The 17633-nt window shown below is 51.2% G+C and overlaps 1 protein-coding gene across 5 annotated transcripts in view; it reads left to right on the plus strand.

Moving 5' to 3' along the window:
- Positions 1-17633, plus strand: part of LOC120933758 (NACHT, LRR and PYD domains-containing protein 3-like) — a 534782-nt gene that overhangs the window by 42518 nt on the left and 474631 nt on the right. For all 5 annotated transcript variants that reach the window (XM_040347135.1, XM_040347137.1, XM_040347138.1 and 2 more), the window contains exon 4: positions 717-888. In XM_040347135.1, the coding sequence (XP_040203069.1) occupies positions 717-888 (172 nt within the window). The remainder of the gene's footprint in view (positions 1-716; positions 889-17633) is intronic.

Genomic DNA, 17633 nt, shown 5'->3' on the forward strand with positions numbered 1-17633 from the left:
TGATGGGCATCACCGGTGGGAATAGGTGGACATTTCTGATGGGTCTGCACTGATAAACAATGCGCTGGTTATCATTGCAACCCCCCCCCCTTGTCAGGAGAGCCACTGATTGGCTCATCTCTACTCTCACACCTGTCAGAATAGAGGAAAGCTAATAAACGGCACTTCCTGGTTACCATGTGATCAGCTGTGATTGGACACAACTGATCACATGGTAAAGAGCCTACATCATAGGCTCTTTACCTAGATCGGAGAAGCAGTGTGTAGAACCGACACACCGCATCGCAGATCGCCACACTGCACGCCCACAGGGGTGCACACGAGCGGCTCATCCTGCTGAACATCTTATGACACCCAGTCAGGACAGCTGATCCCCGCTGTGGCCATCATTTTACTATTGGCCGGGTGGGATGTTATGAAATATACGTTTTAATCCCATTTTCACCCCCTGTAGTGAATGGTATAAATCAGATCTATTGTCTCTATTGTCTACAGCTCTGGTAGTGTCCTATTACGTCCAAATGTAATTGGAGAAATGCAAAAGCACACAAAGGCCAGAAAGAGTTCAGGCATGTGTCAGCGGTACCCAGGATAACTTCCTTGTAATAAGATGTTATTTTCTGAAAGCACCCAGAAGCATTTTATGTATTTATACAAAAGAAATGAAGTTACAATTTAATAGCAGATATGAAACAATAATCCTATATATTTTCCAGGAATACCTATCAATGGAAAAAGACCCGTCTTCCTTCTCTCACACCTTGTTACAAGATATTCAGGATCGGGGAAGAGAAGCTGTGATTGGACTCTGGGAATGTCTCTGTGCGCTACAGAAAGATCATCATCATCCTAATTTATTGGCCGTTCTGGATGAGATCACACAGACAGGTAAGAGGACTTTGTGTTTTCAGACAACAATTTGGTAAAATAATGATTGACACCAATCATTCCAAAATAATGAGTGACAATTATCCCAAAATAATGACTGCCACTAATTATCCCAAAAAAATGATTGTTACTAATTATCCCAAAATATTGATTGGCACTAATTATCCCAAAAAATAATTGGCACTAATTATCCCCAAATAATGATTGGCACTAATTACGCCAAAATAATTAGGGATGAGCTTTCTGTTCGAGTTGAACATAAGTTTGACTCAAACATCGGCTGTTCGATTGTTTGACGAAATTCGAACATTATGGGGCGTTCACGCAAAATTTGCGTGGCGTGTCACGCACCATAATGCACTGCGTCATCGCAGGGCATTGCTGGCTGATGATTGGCCAAGCATGCACTATGACCCGCATGCTTTGGCCAATCACAGCGCCGTTAGCACAGAGAGGGATAATTGGCCAGAGGCAGGGTGCCTTTGGCCAATTATGGCTCAGGGGTTTAAGTCCACACTATATAAGGCCGTCTGCACGTCGGCCTTGTGTAGTGTGTGTTGCAGGCGGAAAGAGAGTGTGTCATTTACTTTACTTTGAGCAGGCAGTTGATTCAGTTAGCTGCAGTGTATTTAGTATATATATATAGTATATATATATATATATACACACACACACATCCAGGCTTTGTATATACAGTATATATACACTGTATCCAGTTTAGCTAGGTCTCACTGCAGAACCGTTCCTGGTGTACTGTTTCTAATATACTTCAGGCAGGCAGTTGATTCATTTAGCTGCAGTGCATTTTAGTGTGTACATTATATATATATATATATATATATATATATATATATATATATATATATACATCCCGGCTTGTATGTATGTGTATATATAATATATACACTGTATACTATGTAGCTAGATCTGACTGCAGGCCATTCCTGGTGTACGTATTGAAATACACTTTCAGGCAAGCAGGTGATTCAGTGATCTGCAGTGCATAAAATATATATACTGTCTCCTACATATATGTCCACTGCATTCCAGTCTAGTCAAGCCTATATCTGACTGCAGGCCATTCCTGGTGTAATTGTTCTAGTAAACTTCAGGCAGTGTTATGCTAATCCAATTTTACAGTATGTCTGAAAGGCCACCAAGGACAGGCAGACGCTCACAGGCCACTAAAAGAGGGCAAGCTGGCTCTGTGTTTACAGCCAACAATGCTGGGTGTGGACACGGTGCATCCTCAGCACATGACCGTGGGGCACGCTTGTCCTTTTTTTCGACAGCTGGCCATGTTGAGCCACAACATGCAGAAGAGTTGGTAGAGTGGATCACAAAGCTGTACTCATCCTCCTCATCCTCTGTCACACAGGTTTAGAGTACTTTGGCTGCTAATTCAGCTGCAAAAGTGACCTATTCCATCGGCTCAATGTCATCAGTTACTCCTTCCCTAGCCCCAACATCATGCATGGAGGAGTCCCCCGAACTGTTGTTGTGTTGGGTACATGCTGCAAGAGGATGTGCAGCATTTTGAAGGCTCCAATGATGGTACCCAGGTTGAGGAAGGCAATAACGTGAACCCAGAGAGAGGGGGTGCCCAAGAAGGACACAAAACTGACAGTCATGTTCCCCCAGCTGCAGCATACTGCCAAGTTTGCTCCAATGATGAGGAGAGAGGGGATGATGAGGTCACTGACTTTATGTGGGTGCCTGAGAGGAGGAGGAGGCACATCTCCAACGAGGCAGGATGCCCTCCAGGGGCCAGCTTAAGGGCAGCCAACTGACTGCATCACACCGCAGAGCTCTGCATTTGCAGGGCACTGCACATTTTTCCAAAAGTTCTTTGGTGTGGTCCTTTTTTAAAACATGCAGCAGATCACACCATTGCTGTTTGCAACATATGTCTGAAGTGTATCAAGCATGGCCAAAACAGCAGCCGCTTGGGCACCACATGCTTGACCAGACATATGTTGAGCTCCCATGCCGTTGCATTGGCAACAGTTCTTAAAAGACCCACACCAAAGAACAAGGAAGACCTCTCCTTGCTCCTCATTAGCTGGGATCTCCAACCCCACTATACCTTCAGTCCTCTCAGAAACCTGCACTGAGAGGAATGAAGGTGTAGAATTAGGTGTGCCAAGTACTTGTGGGCAATATGCTATCGCTGCACCAATATCCAAGATTGTAGCAGGCAAATTTCCCTACCCCAGTTGCTAAACCGTCGCAAGAAATTTGGTCCCAGCCATCCACATGCCCAGCGACTGAATGCAAGCTTGGCTATATTTCTAGCACTCCAATTGCTAACTTTTCCACTGGTATACTCTGCCCCCTTTCGTGAATTTGTGGAATGTGCGGTACCTCAGTGGCAGGTTCCCAAATGCCACTTTTTTTTTTACGGAAGGCGATTCCGGCTCTCTACTGTCATGTGGAAGGCAATGTCTTGGCCTCATTGGACAGGGCGGTCAGTGGTAAGGTGCATATTACAGCTGACTCATGGTCCAGCAGGCATAGACAGGACAGGGTGCAGTATTGTTTGAGCTTGTTCCACCACCATGCCTCCAAAATGCTGGTAGTGGTGATTATGCCATACCTCTCTTCTTGACCTCTCCTCTTCTTCCTCTGTGGCCACTTCCTGTACAGATTTGTCCTATGAACCAGTGGTGCTCCGTTGGCATTCAAGGGGCTACGCAAACACTCAGGCAAAAGGATGCCATGCAGTGCTTAAGTTGGTCTGCTTAGGGGACAGGAGCCACACTGGGGCAGAGATTCTGTCAGCTCTGCAGGGGCAGGCTCAGAGGTGGTTGACGCCATGCCAGCTTCAGCCAGGAATGGTGGTTTGCGACAATGGCACCAACCTCCTCTCTGCCCTCCGACAGGGACACTTGACTCATTTGCCCTGTTTGGCTCACATCCTTAGTTTAGTGGTGCAGCGGTTCTTGTTCAGGTACCCAGGATTACAGGATCTCCTGAGGCAGGCCAGTCTAGTCTGTGGGCATTTCATGTAATGCCAATGCTCGGCTGGCTGACCTCCAAAAGGAATGCAACCTGCCCAAGAACCGCCTCATCTGTGACATCCCCACCAGGTGGAACTCAACATTGGCAATGCTGCAGCAGCTGCACATGGAACAGAGGGCCATTAATGAGTACCTGTGCTAGTATGGCACCAGGACAGGATCAGGGGAGCTTGGCTTTTTTTGCCATGCCAGTGGCTCATGTACTGTCCTGTCACCATTTGAGGAGGCTACGAGGATGGTGAGCAGTGACAGTGCATGCATCAGTGATACTGCCCCTCTTGTCTACTTGTTGGAGCACACGCTGCATGGAATAATGGACAGGGCACTTAAGGCAGAACAGAGGGAGAAAGAGGAGGACTTCCTTGCCTCTCAAGGCCCACTTTATCCAGACAGTATACCTGCGTGCCCGTTGATCTCACAGAAAGAGGAGGAGGAGGATGAGGATTGTGTAAGCATGGAGGTGGAGCCTAGTACTCAGCATCAGCAGCAGTCTTCAAGGGATCATTTTAAGTCCCCAGAAACCCATGGACTTGTACTGGCTGGGAGGAGGTGGCTGCGGATCATGTCGTCCATAGTGACCCAGAGGACTCCAGACCGAATGCCTCAGTAAACCTACGCTGCATTGCCTCCCTGATACTGCAAAGCCTGGAAAAGGACCCTCAGATTCATGTGATCAAGGAGAGGGATCATTATTGGCTGGCAACCCTTCTTGATCCACGTTACAAGGGTAAGGTTGCTGAACTTATCCAGCCGTTGCAGAGGGAGTAGAGGATGAAACATCTTCGGGAGACCTTGCAGAAAAGTTTGTGCAATGCGTTTCCAGAGCCTGGGAGGTTTCCATTTCCTGGTCCTGGACAAAGTGTTGCTGAGGCTTCGGTCAGTCACAGAAGGAATGGTGGAGAAGGTAGCCGTCTGACCAATGCATTTAGACAATCTTTTAGTCTGCAGCCCCAAGGTCTGATCAGTTCCAGCAACCATCGCCAGCGTTTGATTTACATGGTGCAGGAATACCTTGGGGTAAGATCAGACTTGGAGACCTTTCCAACCGAAAATCCACTGGGTTACTGGGTCTCAAGGATGGATCACTGGCCAGAGTTGCACAGTATGCATTTGAGCTATTGGCCTGTCCTGCATCCAGTGTTCTTTCAGAATGCACATTCAGTGCTGCTGGAGACTTTGTAACCGATCAGAGTGCACCTGTCCACAGACTCGGTTGATTGGCTTACCTTCATAAAAATGAATCAGTCTTGGATCACCAGCTACCAAGCACCTGATGCTGATGTAACCAATTATTTTTTTATGAATGTGAGATCCCTTGAAGACTGCTTATGCTGATGCTGAGTGACTATCCTATTCCTCCTCAATGTTCATGTTGACAACTTTTAAGAAAATGTTTGGTTCTGGGTACCACCACCAGTGGCTAAGGCCCAATGTTTCTGCCCCTGTTTAACAGGTGTGTGTAATTACAATTGTTGCTGTAATATTTTGCAGCTGGGCTCGTTCCTGCGCTCAACTAGAGTATCTGTGAGGGGTTATAGTGTTGTTGCACCAGCACCAGTGCCTAAATCTCAATTTTTCTTCCCCTATTTAACAGGGATGTGTAATTAAAATGTTTACACTAATATTTCACTGCAAGGCCCATTCCTGCGCCCACCAAGAGTAACTGTGAGGGCTTACAGTGTTGTGGCACCACCATCACCACCAAAGGCCCATTTTTTCTACCCCTGTTCAACAGGGGCATGTAATTACAATTCTTGATATAATATTTCACAGCAGGGACCGTTCCAGCGCCCACTAAGAGTAACTGTGAGGGCTTACAGTGTTGTGGCACCACCACCTTCTAAGGCCCAAATTTCTGAAGAGTACATAGGACAGGCCGTATAATATATACAGGCGGTCCCCTACTTTCAAACATCCGACTTACAAACAACTCCTACTTACCAAGGGAGGGAGACAACAGGAAGTGAGAGGAAATCTACCCCTAGGAAGGGAAATTCTCTCCTCTAATGGGCCATACAGACGACCGAACATGTCTGCTGAAACTGGTCCGCGGACCAGTTTCAGCAGACATGTTTGGTCGTGTGTAGGCCCGAGCGTGGAGGATTGCAGCAAACATTTGCCTGCCGGGCCTTTTCCCAGCGGGCAAATATTCCTGGACTTGTTTTAAAACAGTCCGCTGGAATCCTGCCCGCTCGGACATGTTCGGTCGTCTGTACAGACCTACCGTACATGTCCGAGTGCCCGTCATCCCTCGCATGCGTCGAAGCATTTAACTGGCAGGGCCGCCCACGTCGCCGCGTCATCGTCGCGGCGACGGCGCGGACACGCCCCGCGTATTGTTTACGCGCGGATTTCTGTACGATGGTTAGTACAGCCATCGTACAGAAATCCCCGGGCAGACATGTACGGTGAAACCGGTCCGGCGGACCGGTTTCATCGTACATGTTTGCCCGTGTGTACGCGGCCTAAGGCCGGGTACACACGAACAAACATGTATGGTGAAAGCGGTCCATCGGACCGTTTTCACCATACATGTCTGCCAGAGGGCTTCTGTACGATGGTTGTACACACCATCGTACAGAAGTCCGCGCGTAAACAATACGCGGGGCGTGTCCGCGGTGTCGCCGCGTCGATGACGCGGTGTCGCCGCGACAATGACGCAGCGACGTGGGCGGCCCGCCTTTAAAATGCTTCCACGCATGCGTCGAAGTCATTCGACGCATGCGAGGGACGGCGGGCGCCTGGACATGTACGGTAGGTCTGTACTGACGACCGTACATGTCCGAGCGGGCAGGATTCCAGCGGACTGTTTTAAAACAAGTCCAGGAATATTTGTCCGCTGGGAAAAGGCCCGGCGGGCAAATGTTTGCTGGAATTCGGCCCGCTCGCGCCCACACACGACCAAACATGTCTGCTGAAACTGGCCTGCGGACCAGTTTCAGCAGACATGTTTGGTCGTGAGTACGGGGCCTAAGAGTTAATTTGGGAAAAAGGTGTCTCCACTGATGTTTTATCACCAATCCTTGTTTCCCTAAAAACCCAAATTTTCTAAATCCAATTGTCATTGGGACAGAAAGTGAGGTGAAATCTTCTGAACAGGTGCACAGACAGCAAAACAAATGTTACAGGGGTCATGATAACCCTTCCCTATGTTATCTAAAAAGCTTAAAAATTTATTTTTTGGCTGGAGCTACACTTACAAAATGTACCTGTTCCAAATTACAAGCAGATTCAACTTAAGAACAAACAGGGAAACCGCAGGAAACCCTTGTGGCATCAGAGGGGATGGGGTCACCTATGTACATCAACAGGTGACCCCGCCCTCAGCTATATAAGAGCTGCCATGGCGGGAGTAGTGTCACTCGATGGGAGTCTCCTATGGAGGCACATCAGTAGCAGCTTTTTTTTGTATCGTCGCCGGAGCGAGATAGATGTACATCGCTGGACTTTTTGTTCTTTTTTAATAAAGGACTTGTCCCAAGCTCGCTCTTTTTTTTTTTCCATTTGATTGACCCTTTTGTGTGAAATGGTAGGGGTACAATGTACCCCGTTTTCAATTCAAATAGGGGGGGCAGGATCTGGAGGCCCCCTTGTTAAAGGGGGCTTCCAGATTCCGAAAAGCCCCCCACTGCAGACCCCCACAATCACCATGCAAGGGTTGTGGAAATGAGGCCCTTGTCCCCATCGACATGGGGACATGGTGCTTTGGGGTCCAGACCCCAAAGCATCCTCCCCATGTTGATGAAAATGGGCCTGGTACAGTTCAGGAGGGGTGGGTGCTCTCTCATCCCCCTATTTCTTTATCGTACATCACGGGACACAGAGCAGCATAGCCATTACATATGGGTTATATAGTGTACCTTCAGGTGATGGACACTGGCACTCTCCGACAGGAAGTTCCCTCCCGATATAACCCCCACCCTTAGTGGGAGTACCTCAGTTTTTTCGCCAGTGTCTTAGGTGTTGGTGCACGTTGAGGCTGTGCCTGTAGTAGTCCTTGGGACCAGGGCCAGCTGACCGGATCCGTCCAAGGTGCTTCATAGCCAAAGTGGACGGTACCCGGGCCCCAATTCGTGGATGGGGTTTTGCCTATAATGCCTCTCCTTGGAGGGCTGGACCCTGGGTTCCAGGTCTGGTTTCTATACCTAGAGAATACCTGTTGCCAGTGGTGCTGTATAGGTCCAGGTGTGTGGTGTTCTTTTAAGACCCCGGTCCCTGAAGGTCTATGACCATACCCACGGTGAAGGGGGAAGATTGGGCCTCTTGCAGAGCAATACCCTGTGGCGTGGAAAGGTAAGCAGGGGGCCTACGGAACTTGGTTTGTCAGTAGGCTTCCTACAGGGGATTCTTGGGCAGCCTATTTATGCCTCTGTGCATGGGCAAAGGAGAACCACAAAGTTTTCAAACGGGATGGCTCAAAGCACCCAGGTATAGTTTCCCTGGCTGGGCTAGTAGGCTGCTGCTGCTTCTGTCACAAGGAGGGCCTTTTTTTGGGCAGGGTGTTCCACAGAGAGGGAACCATGCCATTAGGGAGACAGTTGAAAGCTTCCTTTTACCTGTGTCTGCTGCTCCAGCGTTTCAGGTCCTGATGCTCCTCTCCACATGGCTTCCTGCTTTCACTGACGGCGTTCGGTGCGCGCGCGTGCGCGTGCTTTACTTATCGGTGCGCGCGCTTGCGCGCACGCGACGACGCCGCGGGGAGGGGGCGGTTGACGCCGGACGGCTCCTCCTCACTGCACACAGGGAGGATAAATCCTGGAGGGCTGTTCAGTCTGTGAAGGGACACGGAGCAGCGATGCTGGCTACAGCATAGGAAGGTTTGACAGAGCTTTCTGGCACAGTGACACCCGGTGGCAGTTGTTGGAAGTACACCTTACTAAAGGAGCCTCTGGCTTAAAAGTTTGCATTCAAAGCCTGTGTACTAAGCAGCGCCTTTGAACACTTAGGGGTGCTCACCTAGCCCAGCATTAGGGGGTCAATACCAGACTGGTAGTTGAAGCCCTTGGGGCTCAGTATTGATTTTCCTTTTTTATAGGTTATGGGAGGTTTGGAGTCCCTCTAACATTACCCTATCCTATTGTTCACATTTATTTGATTATATGTGTATTTTCTCCAGCTATTACAGTCAGTTGTATACTAGCGGAGTGCCTCAGAATTTGTATATTATGGCTCCTAAGGGTGCAGGTAGCGCTAAAAACGCTAAGACGGTTAAAAAACCAAAGGGTTCTCCATCAGGCTCTGAGGATATCCAAAATCCAGCAGCCCCTACTACTCCGGAATGCCCGGAAGTTGTTGTCCTAGGTGAGCCATCAGGGTTGCTAGGTGCTACGGCTGGCCCTACTCAACCAGCTCCTTCCTATGTGACGGAAGAGATGTTGGCCTCCACTTTGGGTGGATTGGAAAGAAGGATGGCCGCTCTAATTACGGCATCTTTGGCAGGGAAGAAGCGGGTTAGATCCCCGTCTCCCAGGTCTGAGTCTCTGGAGGAGGATATCCTCTCCGCTGACGAATTGGAAGATCAAGGAGACCAGACTCAGGATCACCTTGACCATTTAGGTTCTGAGGATTCTACAATAGAGGAACCTTTTTCAGCTTCTCACGCAGAAAGACTGTGGGTTCAGTCCCTAACGGATATGGTGCGGTTGGCTTTTAAGATACCTGTGCCTCAGCCTCTGGCCTCCGCGGTATCCTCATTGGGCTCCCTGAAAACGCCCCAAGCCAATTTGGTATTCCCGGTACATCCTTTGTTAAAGGACCTGATTTTTCAGGACTGGGCTAAGCCGGACAGGATTTTTCTGCCTCCCAAAAGGTTCGCAGTCATGTACCCCTTAGAGGAAGAGTTTTCAAAGAAATGGTCTGTCCCTACTGTGGACGCAGCCATCTCATGTGTCAATAAGTCTTTAACGTGTCCAGTAGACAATATCCACATGTTTAAAGACCCTGTGGATAAAAGGCTTGAGACCTTATTGAAGGCATCCTTTGCCACAGCGGGGGCAGTGGTCCAGCCGGCTGTAGCCGCCATTGGCGTCTGCCAGGCCTTAAAAGACCAAGCAAAGCAGGCCCTAAAGGACCTCCCAGCCCAACAAGCTCAGGATCTGGCTGACCTACCTAGGGCCTTATGTTTCGCGGTAGACGCAATCAAGGATTCGATCCAACAAGCTTCTCGCTTATCCCTATTTTTGGTTCATATGAGGAGATTGCTTTGGTTGAAAAACTGGTCTGCAGAAACCCCCTGCAAGAAACTCCTTACTGGATTCTCCTTTCAGGGAGAAAGATTGTTTGGAGAAGATCTTGACAAATATATACAAAAGATCTCTAGTGGTAGAGCACCCTCTTGCCGGTTAAGAAAAGTTTCCGGGGTCCCTCTTTTAAGCGTCCAACCTCTCCAGTCCCAGGGCCCTCATTCTCTAGGCAGTATCGACGGCCTCCTGGACGCGCAGCTGCAAACAGGCCACAGGGTCAAGCTGCAGGGAACAAAAGACCATGGAACCGTAAGCCGGCTAAGGCTGCCCCTAAGGCAGCCTTGTGAAGGGGCGCCCCCACTCTCTTGGGTGGGGGGAAGACTCCGGTTCTTCTCGGAGTTGTGGGGGGCCAAAGTTACCGACCAATGGGTTCTGTCCTCAGTGACTCAGCGGTACAAGCTGGAGTTTCGGGAGTTCCCCCCTCCTCACTTTCAAGCGTCAAGACTTCCAGGCGACCCTCAAAAGCAGGCATTACTTCTGTCCGCCCTAGAGCGACTCCTATCTCAAGGAGTGATTATGGAAGTACCAGCAGGGGAGCAAGGACAAGGGTTTTACTCATACCTCTTCATTGTCCCAAAGCCAAACGGCGACGTCAGGCCTATACTGGACCTAAAGTCATTAAACCGCTTTTTAAGAGTCCGGTCCTTTCGAATGGAGTCCATTCGCTCGGTGGTGGCCGCCCTTCAAGGAAGGGAGTTCTTGGCCTCCATCGATATAAAGGACGCGTACCTGCACGTTCCGATTTTCCCAGGCCATTACAGGTTTCTGCGTTTTGCCCTAAACTATCGGCATTATCAGTTCGTGGCCCTTCCGTTCGGACTAGCCACGGCCCCTCGGGTTTTTACGAAAATCCTGGCCCCTGTGTTGGCCATCCTAAGGGAACAGGGCATTCTGGTCAGGGCCTACTTAGACGATCTTCTGGTAGTCGACCACTCAGCGGCCGGCTTAAATCAGGCAGTGTTGCTAGTGGTAAACTGCCTAGAGTCCCTGGGTTGGGTTCTAAACCGGGACAAATCGGCCTTACAGCAAACAAGAAGGTTGGAGTATCTAGGTCTAATTTTAGATACAAGACGACAACGGATCTTCCTGCCCCAGTCCAAAGTAGACTTGATAAGGGAATTAATCCAGGTAGTCTTAAGCAGCACAAGGCCATCTATACGCCTCTGCATGCGCCTGTTGGGAAAGCTAGTGGCCACCTTCGAGGCAGTGCCCTATGCCCAGATCCATTCTCGAAGGCTACAGAGAGCAATTCTCACGGCCTGGGACAAAAAACTCCAGGCCTTGGATCTTCCCATTTCCCTTCCCTATGCGGTAAGGCAGAGTCTGTGTTGGTGGCTAGTCACAAAAAATCTTCTGAAAGGAAGATTCAGTCCCCCCTCTTGGAGGATAGTAACCACGGATGCCAGCCTATCGGGCTGGGGTGCAGTCCTAGACGATTTAACCCTACAGGGGAAATGGTCAAGGGCAGAATCAGCCCTACCCATAAATGTCTTAGAGATCCGAGCAGCTCGGTTGGCTCTTTTGTGCTGGACGGAGATTCTGCAGGGCTCCCCAGTAAGGGTACAATCCGACAATGCCACTGCCGTGGCTTATATAAACCACCAGGGCGGCACCAGGAGTCAGGCAGCCCAGAGGGAGGTAGATCGGATCTTTTCATGGGCAGAAGCCCATGTCCCCTGCATCTCAGCTATCTTTATCCCCGGGGTGGACAATTGGCAGGCGGACTTCCTCAGCCGCCAACAGATGTCCCCAGGGGAGTGGTCCCTCCACCCCGAAGTGTTCCAGGACATTTGCCGGAAGTGGGGTACTCCGGAGGTGGACGTTATGGCGTCCAGATTCAATGCCAAAGTAGCAAAGTTTGTCTCTCGAACGAGGGATCCATTGGCCTGCGGGACGGATGCCTTGGTGTGCCCTTGGCATCAGTTTGCGCTAATCGATGCCTTCCCTCCAATACGGATGCTACCCCGTCTTCTTCACAGAATTCAAAGGGAACGCAAGCCAGCGATTCTAGTGGCCCCAGCATGGCCCCGAAGACCTTGGTACTCCTTGATAAAAAGGATGACGGTAGAGGAGCCTTGGGTCCTCCCTCTTCGTCCGGACCTCCTCTCACAAGGGCCATTCTACCATCCTGCCTTACAGGCCCTAAATTTAACGGCCTGGTGGCTGAGTCCCTGATTCTCAGAAACAGAGGCCTTTCAGGGCAGGTCATTTCCACCCTTATAAGCGCAAGGAAACCAGTTTCCAGGTTAATATACTATAGGGTGTGGAAGGCCTATATTACCTGGTGTGAGACCAGGAAATGGGATCCCCGCAAATATTCAATTGGGAGAATCCTGGATTTTTTACAATGGGGAGTGGAAAAAGGTTTGGCGGTCAGCACAATCAAGGGGCAGGTGTCTGCCTTGTCGGTCTTCTTCCAGAGACCTTTGGCTGCCCATTCTTTAATGAAATCCTTTTTACAAGGTGTCATTCGGGTGAATCCACCGATTAAAGCTCCCCTGTATCCTTGGGATCTAAATTTGGTTCTATCGGCCTTGCAAAGGCAGCCTTTTGAGCCCTTGTCCGCGATCCCTTTGGTCCTTTTGACTAGGAAACTAGTGTTTCTGGTGGCCATGGCATCCGCCAGAAGAGTGTCGGAGTTGGCAGCCTTGTCATGTAAGGCACCTTATTTATTACTGCATAAGGACAGGGTCGTTTTGCGGCCGCTTCCGTCCTTCCTGCCTAAGGTGGTGTCTAATTTTCACCTTAATCAAGATGTGATTCTTCCATCATTTTTTCCAAAGCCTTCTTCTAAGGAAGAGAGGTTACTACATTCCTTGGATGTAGTTAGAGCTGTAAAGATTTACTTGGAAGCTACAGCCCAGATTCGTAAGACTGACGTCTTATTCATTCTGCCAGAAGGGCCCAAGAAGGGCCAGGCAGCGTCTAAAGCCACTATTTCTAAGTGGATTAGGTAGACAATTATACAGGCCTATGGCCTGAAGGGGAAAAGTCCACCCTTATCGGTTAAGGCTCATTCCACTAGAGCTGTGAGTGCCTCTTGGGCAGCGTATCACCAGGTCCCTATGGCTCAGGTCTGCAGGGCAGCGACCTGATCGTCTGTCCACACATTTGCATAGTTTTATCAAATGGACGTTAGGAGGAACGCTGATTCAGCTTTTGGGCAGGCGGTCCTCCAGGCCGCAATTTAACCTCCTCCTGTCCGGTGGCACCTCCTGTTTGTTTTTTTCTGGTTGTCTCCCTCCCCTCATGGAGCATTGCTTGGGGACATCCCATATGTAATGGCTATGCTGCTCTGTGTCCCGTGATGTACGATAAAGAAAAAGGGATTTTTAATAACAGCGTACCTGAAAAATCCTTTTCTTGTAGTACATCACGGGACACAGAGCTCCCACCCCTCATATGGGGAATTTTGGGATGCATATTGCTTGCTACAAAACTGAGGTACTCCCACTATGGGTGGGGGTTATATAGGGAGGGAACTTCCTGTCGGAGAGTGCCAGTGTCCATCACCTGAAGGTACACTATATAACCCATATGTAATGGCTATGCTGCTCTGTGTCCCGTGATGTACTACAAGAAAAGGATTTTTCAGGTAAGCTGTTATTAAAAATCCCTTTTTTCCTGTGGTCTGCCAGGTTGCATGCTCAGATAAGGGTCTGGTATGGCTTTTTGGGGGACCCCTACAGAATTTTTTTTAGGGGGGACCTCTACGCCATAAAAAAAATTGGCGCAGGTTTTCCCTTAATACCTATACCAGATCTGAAGGGCTTGGTATGGAATTTGGGAGGAATTTTAGTTCGGGTTCCCTTTAATATTCATACCAGGGGGCGTGGCCGGACGTAGCCCTGCATGGACGTGTGAGCCCTTAGCTCTCTCACAGCCCGCAGCACTTTGGCCTGTTTAGGGGACACCTACCGCACGAAAATGGGTGGATCACGGCGCACCCGCTCCTCTAAGATCCGGGGGTCCTCCCAGCCGCCTCCCGGATCCTCTGCGACCCTCCGGGGGTACTTTTCGCCGCCGCCTCTGGCACGAGGTGGGGGGCCCAAGATGGCGCCTGACTCCTCCATGCGGCCGCCACCTTCCCACAGCATCTATTCGCCTGCCGGCTCGGGGGATCAGCCGCCATCCGCCTGGGGACCTTCAACCCACCACCGCCAGGACCCGTGAGTTTATCCCCGCTCCAGCCACTCCAGGCGGCGCCGCCACCGCACAGCTCTGGGCAGGCCCCACTTGGCCTCAATGGGACCCCGCCGACGTAGTGCTCGGAGGCCGTCCCGAGGCTGCTCCGGACGGCCTCGGACCCGGGCATGACCTTCGGGAGCCTTGTCCCCCCTGCCACATCAGAGGACTTTCCCCCCCTGACGGAGCCCAGCCAGGCCTGGATCCCGGGGGGCCTGCAACTGCAACACCCCTGCCTGCATAGGCCTCAGCCTGCACTGCGCCCGGCATCTCCCCCTCCCCAGTCTCTTCAGACAGCACCCCCGCAGCATAGCTCCGGACAGGCCCCGTTGGGCCTCGCTGGGACCCCACTGACGCAGTGCTCAGAGGCAGTACCAAGACTGCTCAGAACGGCCCCGGACACAGAAATGACTCCCACAGAAATGACTCCCACAGAAATGACTCTCGGGAGCCCTGACTCCTCTGCCTCCCCCACCATGTCGGAGGAATACCCCCCCCTGTCAGTGCACAATCCAGCCTGGACCCTGGGAAGTCCACGAATGGAGCACCCCTCTCTCAATCAGCCCCAGCCTGCCCCTCATTTGCCATCTGCCCCCCCCCCAGCCACAGAGACTCTCCCGTAGTACGGGGCCCAGGTCTGCTTCGTGGGGGATAGACACAGCAGCCTCCTATGCCCAAGCAGTTGGATCCCCCGCTGTGACTTCCATGGATGGCCGGGCGCCCACTCCGTGCACTCCAGAATGGTCGGACACGCGGGGACCTCGGTCGCCTCCCTGGGTGCAACCCAAGCCTGGGGCCCCTCCGCTGTCACGTCGGGACCCCCCCTTACTTCTGTTATCTCCCCAGCCCGTCCAGGGAGCTGACCCCCTTCCCCAAGCTGTCCCTCCATGGCAGACGTATCTCCAGGCCATACCGACTAAAGATGATTTTAAGCTGCTTATTGAGGAGGTCAAGTCGGCCTGCCGAGCCGAAATTCAAGTTCTACATGCCAACTTTAAACATCTGATAGGGTGGAAATGGCGGAGGAGGAAATCCAAGAAACCAAAATCGCAGTTCATCGCACGCAAATGCAGAGTGCTGATCATCGTTTAATGCTCAGAGAAATGCAGCGCCAGCTGGAATATCTGGACAACAGGGGACGCAGGAACAACATCCGTGTTAGAGGCCTGCCTGAATCGGAGGGCCCTGAAGACCTCCACCATACCTTGCAAACCCTCTTCAATGACCTTTTAGGAGACCCCCCGGACAAACCAATAGAGATGGACCGGGCGCATCGCGCCCTACGCCCCAAGGGACCTGCCTCCAGATCTTGTGACATCATCTGTAAAGTTAACTCCTTCCCCCTGAAAGAAGACATCATGCGTAAAGCTCACACCGCCAGAAAGGTGGTCTTTGGCAACGTCCCACTGCAGCTCTACCCAGACCTGTCCTGGATAACCCTGCAGAAGCGCAGATTCTTGCAACCCCTTCTGCTCCTGTTGCAGGAACGCGACATAGTCTACCGCTGGGGTTTCCCCTTCAGCCTCACAGCCCGCCGACAGGGTCAATCAGCGGTGCTCCGCTATCCTGAAGACCTTGACACCTTTTGCGAAACTATGGACATCCCTGTCCCCAGCCTTCAAGAATGGGACCTGGTGGCTACACCCCCGCCCCCTCCCACGGTTTGGCAAAAGGTCCCCCCGACCAAGCGACCTCGGGACCGGGGCTCCCCCCGCGGTCCCCCTCAATCTGGTCATGGCTGATGACTGATTGTATCGGACTTCCTCTTTTGCTTGACCCCCCCCTGACCCACCCATCAGCTCCATTTGTAACCCCTCCTCCCCTGGGCCCACCACTTGACACTTGCTTTGTTCATTGGGCACGTGCAGTTGGAGACTTCTGGTCACCCACCCCCCCTGTAGGTCCGACCTACTAGAAGTTCCCTTGGTACCCCATTGTACTTTGTTGTTACTGGTTACTGTAGTTCTCTATGTCCGGGGGGCCTGGACCCTCTCCCTTTTGGGGGGCCCTGGTTGGGAGGACTTATTGGAACCCTTTGGGCCCCGAGTGGCGCGGTGCACTCGGGCCTCGTTTTACTCAATGTCATTTTGATTGCATTGCATTTAATGTTGTCTTTTTCCCTTTTCTCTCCTCCTTTTGTTCTTTCTCTTTCTTCTTCCCCTCCCTTGCTCCCGTGGCTCGGCTCGTGCTCCTGGCGGCTGTCCGGACTGTGTCTGCGGAATGGCGTCTCCCCCAGGCGGACCCCGGCATATCCTCGCGGCAGGATCAGATAAGTACCTTCTTGCTTGCACATACCCATGACCATGGCTAAGATTATGTCCCTCAATGTCCACGGCCTAAATTCAAATAGGAAGAGACATCTTACACTGCGGGAGATAAGGCATTCTGGGGCGGACGTTGTCTTTCTCCAGGAAACGCACTTCGACAAAAGGGACTCCTTTGGGTTTGCGTCCAGACAGTACCCCCAGATTTTCCACGCGTTCAATCCTAGAAAGCGAGCGGGAGTGGCCATACTTTTTAGGAAAGGTTCCCCCTTTAAATGCTCAGAGTCATTTATTGACCCTAGAGGGCACTACATCATCCTGAGGGGCCTCTGGCAGCAGCAACCAGTTACGCTATGCACTCTATATGCACCCAACACCCACCAGATTCACTTTCTCTCTAGAGTACTTGCGCGGTTGTTCCGGTCACCCAACGAATACTTGCTATTTGGGGGAGACTTCAACTTGTGCCAGTCGGTGGCCCTTGACCGCCTGGTCCTGAATCCGTCGGACCCACAGACCCGGGCCCACAGAGACTCTAAACTTTTTCGGCAGCTTACTAGACGTTATGCCCTGTTTGACTCCTGGCGCGCCCTTCACCCGGGGGATAAACAGTTTACATATTACTCTGCTCCGCACCGCATGCACTCCCGTATAGACTACCTTTTTGTTAACAACGCCACCCTCCGTGTTACTAGGGAGGCCCGGATATTACCGATCTCCTGGTCTGATCACGCCCCAGTGGTCCTGACTCTGGACCTGGGTGCCCCTAACCACAGGCCCTGTCACTGGCAGCTGAACAACTTTTTACTCCAGTATAGCCCCTCAAGGTTGGAAATGCAGAAAACTGCAAAACTATTTTGTCGAAAACGATACTCAGGACGTCTCCCTGGCCACTCTTTGGGAGGCCCATAAGGCAGTCCTTCGGGGTCGTTGCATGGCGCTCTCCTCGGCCATGAAAAGGGATGCGAAAGCAGCTAAAGTGCAGGCAGAGAGGGACTTGAGGAAACTAGAGAGCCAACTGCAAACCTCTCCAT

Source organism: Rana temporaria, chromosome 3 (assembly GCF_905171775.1).
Source record: "Rana temporaria chromosome 3, aRanTem1.1, whole genome shotgun sequence".
NCBI classification, from domain to species: domain Eukaryota; kingdom Metazoa; phylum Chordata; class Amphibia; order Anura; family Ranidae; genus Rana; species Rana temporaria.